The 9,335-nt window shown below is 48.3% G+C and overlaps 1 protein-coding gene across 1 annotated transcript in view; it reads left to right on the top strand.

Moving 5' to 3' along the window:
* The first annotated feature begins 2,377 nt into the window (after positions 1-2,377).
* LOC142312995 (uncharacterized) overlaps positions 2,378-9,335 on the top strand; it is a 31,805-nt gene continuing 24,847 nt past the window's right edge. The window contains exons 1-4 of the mRNA XM_075351983.1: positions 2,378-2,626; positions 2,708-2,831; positions 2,915-3,012; positions 5,299-5,389. Coding sequence (XP_075208098.1) covers positions 2,378-2,626; positions 2,708-2,831; positions 2,915-3,012; positions 5,299-5,389 — 562 coding nt within the window. The remainder of the gene's footprint in view (positions 2,627-2,707; positions 2,832-2,914; positions 3,013-5,298; positions 5,390-9,335) is intronic.

Here is a 9,335-nt window from a genome sequence, read left to right as displayed (position 1 = left end):
GCGTGCACAATACAGGAAGTGAATGCACGACCCGGAAGCAGTGTGCCGCCATGACACCGAGTCTCGGTAAGTATGAAAATGACGCTTATTTGTTGTTTTATTTATTTTTAATTTATTTGCCGAATCCGGATCGTGCACCCGGAATCCCACGCCCGGGCCCGGCACCCAGATATCATTGAAACCGTGCGGATCCGGACTTTTACAGTCCGGATCCGCTCAGCTCTAATCTCTACACAAATCAAAGTCCGCCAGGCATGGTCGATGCAGAATTCTGATTTATTGAAAAAGTACAAGGAATACTATAAGAAGCCCTCTGGCTGAGGGCCAGGGGTGCCTCCTAAAATCCTATTGGTTAAGCAGCAGAAAGAGCTTACATTGAGTAATATATACAGTATATATGCATTTCATCATGTTATTAAGCTAACTCAGCATGTATTAATAAAAGTCTCATGATCAAGAAAACTCCCCTTGTCTGAGACGAACCAGACAATGGGTGTGTTATACAAATGCAAGCGCCATTTTAAATTAGTCCTGCATTTTTGGTTATATTCAATATGTATTAAATGCATCATCACCGTATATTACATTTCACACCTCGGAAGATTTTAATTACACAAAGTAAAAGTTACAGGTTAATTAAAGCTGGAAAAGTGACGGAGTCGGTGTAAGGCGAAAGTCACAGGAGCGGATGACCCGTACATGGATCGCACCGCACTGTCCGGACCGGCCGGTGACTCTCCTGACCCGAGAGTGTCAGCTGTGTAGAAATACACACACGGCTCCACTCTGCACACATAATACACACACGGCTCTGCTCCGTACATGCACAACTCTGTTCTGCACACCTCGTACACACACGGCTTCGCTCCGTACACCTCGTACACACACAGCTCCGCTCCGTACACCTCTTGCACACACGGCTCTGCTCCGTACACCTCGTGCACACACGGCTCTGCTACATACACCTCGTACGCACACGGCTCCGCTCCGTACACCTCTTGCACACACGGCTCTGCTCCGTACACCTCGTGCACACACGGCTCTGCTACATACACCTCGTACGCACACGGCTCTGCTACATACACGTGGTGCACACACAGCTCTGCTCCATACACCTCGTACACACACGGCTCCGCTCCATACACCTCGTACACACACAGCTCCGCTCCGTACACCTCGTACACACACGGCTCCGCTCCGTACACCTCGTACACACACGGCTCTGCTCCGTACACCTCTTGCACACACGGCTCTGCTCCGTACACCTCGTGCACACACGGCTCTGCTACATACACCTCGTACGCACACGGCTCTGCTACATACACGTGGTGCACACACAGCTCTGCTCCATACACCTCGTGCACACACGGCTCCGCTCCATACACCTCGTACACACACGGCTCTGCTCCGTACACCTCGTACACACACGGCTCTGCTCCGTACACCTCGTGCACACACGGCTCTGCTACATAAACCTTGTACGCACACGTCTCTGCTCCATACTCCTTGTACACACACGGCTCCGCTCCGTACACCGCGCACACGTCTCCGCTCCGTACACCTCGTACACACACGGCTCCGCTCTGTACACCTCGTACGCACACGGCTCCGCTCCGTACACCTCGTACGCACACTGCTCCGCTCCGTACACCTCGTACGCACACGGCTCCGCTCCATACTCCTCGTACACACACGTCTCCGCTCCGTACACCGCGCACATGTCTCCGCTCCGTACACCTCGTGCGCACGCGGCTCCGCTCCGTACACCTCGTGCGCACGCGGCTCCGCTCTGTACACAACTTGTACGCACACGGCTCCGCTCCGTACACCTCGTAAGCACACGGCTCCGCTCCATACTCCTCGTACACACACGTCTCCGCTCCGTACACCTTGTACACACACGGCTCCGCTCCGTACACCTTGTACACACACGGCTCTGCTACATCCACTCTGTAAATCCCTCCTGACCCCACACATAAACTTCCCCTCATCCAGCACCATGACACCCAGCACAGCAGAGTCCTGCTTACACTGTGGAGCTGATCATGTGACCCCTGACTCCTCCCCTCCATGTGACATCATCACAGGTCCTGGAAGCACAGAGCAGCCATATATCTAGTGTGCGGCTCTGCAGGAGGAGGTGTGTGGAGATTCCCCATTACTGGGCTCAGGCTCCATACACATTAGATGCTGGGGGAGAACAGTCGCTCTATAGAAGAGAATTCTCCTGATTGCCCCGTGAAGGATGGATATGGACAGGGACAAGATGGCGGAGAGGATATTACACCTCACCCTAGAGATCCTCTTCCGGCTTACTGGAGAGGTGAGAGATTCTGATGACGTCACATTACACCATTCTTATCTATGGGAATAACAGATGGACAGAACTGGAGAGGTGAGGACTCTGGAAATGTCTGGAGTGAGATTTCTTACTGTGTCTCTCCATAACCAGGATTACACAGTAGTGAAGAAGACCTCTAGTGAGCGCTGTCAGGCCCCTGTGTCTGAGGGATGGGGAAGACCCCTGAGCCCAATCACGGGGCCTCACCCCCCGATACATGAGGACATCAATGACCAGAAGATCCTAGAACTCACCTACAAGATGATTGAGCTGCTGACTGGAGAGGTGACACTGCTGGGAATGCTGGGACATTATACAGTAACGCTATGAAGGGATCGGGGGTGACGGTATCATTGTATGTGTCAGGTTCCTATAAGGTGTCAGGACGTCACCGTCTATTTCTCCATGGAGGAGTGGGAGTATTTAGAAGGACACAAAGATCTGTACAAGGACGTCATGATGGAGGATCCCCAGCCCCTCACATCACCAGGTAATAGACAGGACTAAATACACACGGCCTATAATTATCTGTATGTAAGGAATGAATTCAGTCCCTGTATGTGTCTCCTCCAGATCTATCCAGTAAGAGGACAACACCAGAGAGATGTCCTCGTCCTCTTCTCCCACAGGACTGTAAACAAGAAGATCCCGATGTTGCTCAGGATCATCAGGTAGATGGAGAGAAGGGGCCATGAAATCTCCCTATGATGTGTAGACGGCTGTGAAGGTCTTGAGCTCAGTCTTGTTTTATCCTCCAGTATTACTATATTTTTTGTACTATAAGACGCACCCTGGTTTTAGAGGAAGAAAATAAAATTTTAAGCAAAAAAAGTGGTCATGACACACTGTTATGGGGCGAGGATCTGCTGCTGACACTGTTATGGGGATAATGTTCCTAAATTCTCTACTAAGGTACCCCATCCTGGTATTGATCCTCCTGCCTTGTATATTATCCCCATCCTTGTATACAGTATATGTCCCCATCACATAAAAACATAACCCTTTAGTCTGTGTGTGCACGCTGCGCTTTCTGCCGTGTTTTTGCACGTTTTTTTTAGGTGAAGTTTTGGTCTCAAAACTGCATGAATTTCCTTCCCCAGCAAAGTCTATGGGATTCCATTTTTGCTGTCCGCACAGTGTAGTGGGTTTTTTTTTTTTTTTTTTTTGCTGCGTCTTTCTGGTGACCACTGCAGCATGTCAATTCTTTTTGCATTTTGTCCCTGCGTTTCGGAGAGCTGGTATTTGGCCAGATACTGCTCCCCATATAAAGTTTATGTGGACCAGAATCGGACGCAAAGGAGTAGGAGCAAGCGCTACATACTCACTAATCACCAGTTGGCCGTCACACTGCTGCCGCAGCAGCTCTTTCATCTTCCAGAGCCGGCCGCTCATTAGGCTCATAACATATTCACTCCTTCCCTGCTCACCGGTATCTGTGATTGGTTGCAGGCAGACCTGCCCCCACGCTGAGTGATAGTTGTCTGACTACAGCCAATCACAGACATCAGTGGCCGGGTCTATATCGTACAGTAAATTAAATAAAAAAAAAAAGAAAACCCACATGCGGTCCCCCAATTTTGATACCAGCCAAGATAAAGTCTCACAGCTGGGGGCTGGTATTCTCAGGTTGGGGAGACCCATGTTATTAGGAGCCCCCCAAGCCTAAAAATAACAGCTAGCAGCTGCCCAGAATTGCCACATCCATTAGATGCGACAGTCCCGGGACTTTTCCCGGCTCATCCCGATTGCCCTGATGTGGTGGCAATCGGGGTAATAAGGAGTTAATGGCAGCCCATAGCTGCCACTAAGTCCTAGGTTTGTTATGGCAGGTGTCTAGGAGACACCCCCCCCCCCCCCCTCAGCACTAATCTGTAAGTGAAAGTAAATAAACACAATCATCATTCATTTGAAATAAAACACACAAAAAAAAACCTATCACCACTTTATTAACGCGTAAAACACCCCTGAAGGTCCGGCGTAATCCACACGAGGTCCCACGACACATCCAGCTCTGCTACATCTGACAATCACAGCGAACGGCTATAGAGCACAACCACTCTGTGAGGGTCAGGCTACAAGTGAAGTGAGGCGCACGGGATCAGCGGTGACTTCAGCTGTCACCACACATCACCTTACTGAAGTCACCGCTGATCTTGCGCTCACTTCAGTCTCGCCTCACAAGTGGAGGACTCCCGCTGTATACTCACCTATCCTCACACCGCGCAGCATCGCTCTTCTTCCTGTCTGTGCCAGCAGCAGCACCGCTGACCTGTGTGGAGCCGTGCACATAGCGATGACGTCATCGCTGTGTGGAGCCGTGCACATAGCGATGACGTCATCGCTGTGTGCACCGCTCTACACGCAGATCAGCAGGCTGGCAGACAGGAGGACATTGCGATGCTGCAGGGAACAAGTGACCGGTGAGTATACCGTACTTATTCACTGCCCATTGCGTTGATGATGATATGCGGGGGGCAGTGAATCAGTGAATATAGCCACACAAGTTCACTCGAGGCTGTTAGAGCCAGGGATGATCACGCGGGCCGGCTGTTTAGTATGCACGCATGCCCCGCCCATCATCCCGCCCACCTCTCAGCGCCGCCTTCAGGGCTGAGAGATGATGGGTGTCGGAATGCAGTGCATATGAAATGAAGCTAATGAGTGGGCCCACGTGGTCACGGTAGGTGCTGCTACAGCCTGCTCCTGCCTCTGATGACCCGCTCCACCACCACCGAAACCCCCCCCTCCCTTCCCCGCAGCCATCGGACTATAAGACGCACCCCCCACTTTGCCCCAAGATTTTGAGGAAAAAAAGTGCGTCTTATAGTCAGAAAAATACGGTATATGTTTTAATATGTTTTATATTGTGTAATGAGAGCGGTGGAGATGGCAGGATTAGAGCTGATCATAGATGGGACTTCTCCATCTGTCTGTGACTTTTACAATATTTGTTTCAGGTTGAAGATCTGCCCCATATTAATACTACAGAGACATATGTGAGGGATGATGAGTGGTTTAAAGTGGAAATTCCTACATATGACTATCCAGGTGAGTAGTGACCACTAAATGCAGAGAAGTCACAGATTCTTCTCAGTCACCGGCTGTGGCTGCTTTATCAGGGTTGTAGTCCGGCCATATCAAATGGTCACCATTCTGCTGCTAGACCACTGCTGATATCTGTTTCAGCCAGATCTTACAGGTAGGATCCACCCTATCCCCTGAAATTAGAAGAGGTTGACTCTCAGCTGCCCAGTTCTCTTATCTGTAGGGGGAGGATGCTTTAAAGAGAAGGTGTCGCGTGTTTTTTATTTTTGTATTAATAATAGCTATTATGAAATCAAGTATTTTTAATACAAAATTAAATTCACTGTTTATTTAGTTTTTATTTAATTCTAGTTTTACTGAAGCACCGGGGGCTGCCATCTTGGATTTGCTGTGTGTAAAGACAGTTAATCACCTCCTTTATGGCAGCCCCATGTGTATTCACTCTGATGGTTGGACTGAGACCCTACACTTAAGGGCTCATTCACATGACCATTCCGTCTGTCCTGGTCAGTTCCTGTTTTTTTGCGGACCCACAGACAGGACCATCTTTTCAATGTATTTTGTGTAGGATCGGATGGCACATAGTAGCACTTCCGTGTGCATCCAATCTTACAAAACAACACATTGGATGCCGTATGTCCGTTCCATTATTATGGAACATGTTCTATTCTGTTCCGTGATATCGGACCGTGACTCAATACAAGTCAATGGGCCCGCAAAATCCCCGGAAGCCACACGGAAGCACTTCTGTGAGACTTCCGTTAGCCGGTGCCCGTGCAGTCTGTGTCCCGCCCCCCGCCAGCCCCGCAGTTGTCTGCACTGCAGTGTGTCAGCATATGCCAGCACTGCAGTGCAGGCTTATACTGACACTGCAGTGCGAGCAGCTGCGGGGATGATGAGCGTCGCCATCAGGAAGTTAGGTGAGATCATTACCTGTGCTGATGAAGTCCTGCTCTCCTGACGTAAGCACTCGTCACATCACATCTTGTGCACGGCCCGAAACTGTGTATACCGATGACGTCATGGGCCGCTCGCGAGAGGTGATCTGAGAACGCTGCGGGCATAGAAGATGGTGACCAGCAGGGTCAGACTGGGGTGTCTGGGGCCTACCAGGGGAAATAACTCTAGGGGCCCACCACCCTACAGCTACATGCAAATATCTATTAGCTGCTATGCCCGTTATAGTGGAGCGCTGACTGTAAAGCACAGGCGGCTCCTGCACATCTCCTGTGCACACACAATAACTCTGTACAATTACAGTAGTTTGCAGTACTGCGATCTTTGGTGACAAGTTATCACCGATCCACAGGTTTGGTAGATGATAACTTATTGATCGGTGGAACCAGACCAGTGGAAACCGCACCGATCAAAGAATGAAATGCCCATTATACAATGCAGCGGCAGGTGGGATGTGTGACCGCAGCTCCATTCATCCTCTGTGGGGTGGGATGTGTGACCGCAGCTTTATCCATCCTCTGTGGAGCAGTCAGATAATAACAAGCGCAGCGCTCATAGCCACTTAGGGAATGAATGGATCAGGGGTCGAGTCGGACATGAGCTCCAGTGTAATGGGGTATAGAAGCTGCACATTTTGCAGATCAGTGCAGGTCCCAGCAATCAGACCCCAACAGATGAATAAGTTATCACATACTTAGGCCGCGTTCACACTTTCAGCATTTGGTCAGTATCTTACATCAGTATTTGTAGCCAAAATCAGTAGTGGGTGAAAAATGCAGAAGCGGTGCCCGTCTTTCTATTATACTTTTCCTCTCAGTTTTCTGATTTTACAATTCCTCGTTTTGGCTTCAAATACTGAGGTAAAAAACTCACCAAATACTGTGTGCACGTGGCCTTAGTAAAGGAGATTACTTGTTTTCGCTGGAGAACCTCTGTAAATACATATTTGTTGCAGTGTAATAATCCTAAGACAGCGAGGGGTTAAACATTCAAATATTTAAACTATTGGAAATAAAGACTCTTCCCCATATTGATAGAGAGAAAAAGTGACCTCCAGACACAACACAATCCACTATACCAAGACCAATAATACCACATACAAAGGGGAAATACCGCCACACCGTGACCAGACCACATATTACCACCAGATAGTGACCGAATACAATCACATACAAGAGAGTAATACCGCCACACCATAACCAGATAACATATTACCAAGACATAGTGATCAAACACAACCACAAGAGACTAATACCGCCACACCATAATTAGACCACATAGTAACCAAATATTACCACATACAAGGGAGAAATACCACGACACTATGACCAGGCTACCAAATAATACTACATACAAGAGACAAATACCACCAAACGATGAAAAGACCACATATTACTACTACACAATGACGAATATTACATTAAATGATCATGAATAAAAACCACAATACTAATAACATTAATATTACCATCAGTGCCATTATACACAGGAGCTCTGTATATAGTGTCAGTGTACAGGTAATACAGTGATCACAGATGACTTTATAAACAGGAGATCTGTATATAGGTAACGGGCCCCCCCCATCCCTGTGCCGTATAGAAATGGTCACTCCCATCCATGTGCAGTGTAGAAATGGTCACCCCCATCCTTGTGCAGTGTATGAATGGCCCCCCCCCATCCTTGTGCAGGGTATGAATGGGCCCCCCATCCTTTAGTAAAATCCTCATTCCTATCCCCTTCCTGACCCCTATTATGCCGTTGTTCACACATACACGTTAGGCTAAGTTCACACACTGCGTTTTTTTGACGCTGTGTTTTTGTGCGTTTTTTTTTGCGGCAAAAAAACGCAAAAAAAGCTGCAAAGAACGCATGCGTTTTTGCTCATTGCATTTTTTTTATCAGTGAACAATGCCATTAAAGATTGTTGGGGAAAAAAAAAAGAAAAAAGGTCTGATGTAATTTCCTTCTTCAGTATGTTCTTCATTCTCCACTAGTGTATGCAGGAGAACAGACAGCTGCAGAACTACAAGGCTCAGCATGCTCCATCCAGGACTGTATGCTGGAGGGAGAGTCAGGGGGAGCAGAACTACAAGGCTCAGCATGCTGCATCCAGGACTGTATGCAGGAGTTTTTTGCACCCCAAAAAAATGACGTGGGTTCGCCATATTTTTGTATGCTAGCCAGGTACAGCAGGCAGCTACGGGCTGCCCCCAACCTCCAGCTGCCTATTTGGACCCAGCTGGGAACCAAAAATTTAGGGAAGCCCTTTTTTTTTTTTTTTTAAATGAATTTCATGAAATAATTAAAAAAAAAAAGACGTGGGCTTCGCCCAATTTTTGAGTCCAGCCAGGTACAACAAAGCAGCTGGGGATTGGAATCCGCAGTACAGAGCGCCCAAGCTTTCTGGGCACCCCCGCTGCGAATTGCAGTCCGCAGCCGCCCCAGAAAATGGCGCTTTCATAGAAGCGCCATCTTCTGGCGCTGTATCCAACTCTTCCAGCTGCCCTGGTGACGGGTGGCTTGCTCGGTAATAATGGGGTTAGGGCTAGCTGTATATTATCAGCTGGCCCTAAGCCCGAAATTCATGGTGTCACGCCAATATTAGACATGGCCACCATGAATTTCTAGTAAGGATAAAAAAAAAAAAAAAAAAAACCACAACACACAGAAAAATATTTTTATTAGAAATAAAACACAACACAATTAGTGACTCCATCTTTATTGAAATAAAGAACTCCCCTCCGCAGTAATCCTGGGTCAAGGGTCCCGCGCCGTCCAATCCAGATCCAATATCATCTGATCGGTTTGCTGGAAAACAAAGCGATCAGATGCTGTCAGGTTCAAGGGGCTGAAGCACATCACACAGCAACTGATTGTATAAAACCCGGTTATACAATCAGTTAATGCATCAGTGCAAAAAAAAAAGAAAAACTACACACGTCCGATCGCTGCAGGAGCTGCCGGTAATCATCTGAAGTCTCCTGACGGCATC

Source organism: Anomaloglossus baeobatrachus, chromosome 5 (assembly GCF_048569485.1).
Source record: "Anomaloglossus baeobatrachus isolate aAnoBae1 chromosome 5, aAnoBae1.hap1, whole genome shotgun sequence".
Taxonomy (NCBI): Eukaryota; Metazoa; Chordata; class Amphibia; order Anura; family Aromobatidae; genus Anomaloglossus; species Anomaloglossus baeobatrachus.
This window is presented reverse-complemented; position numbering and strand designations above follow the sequence as displayed.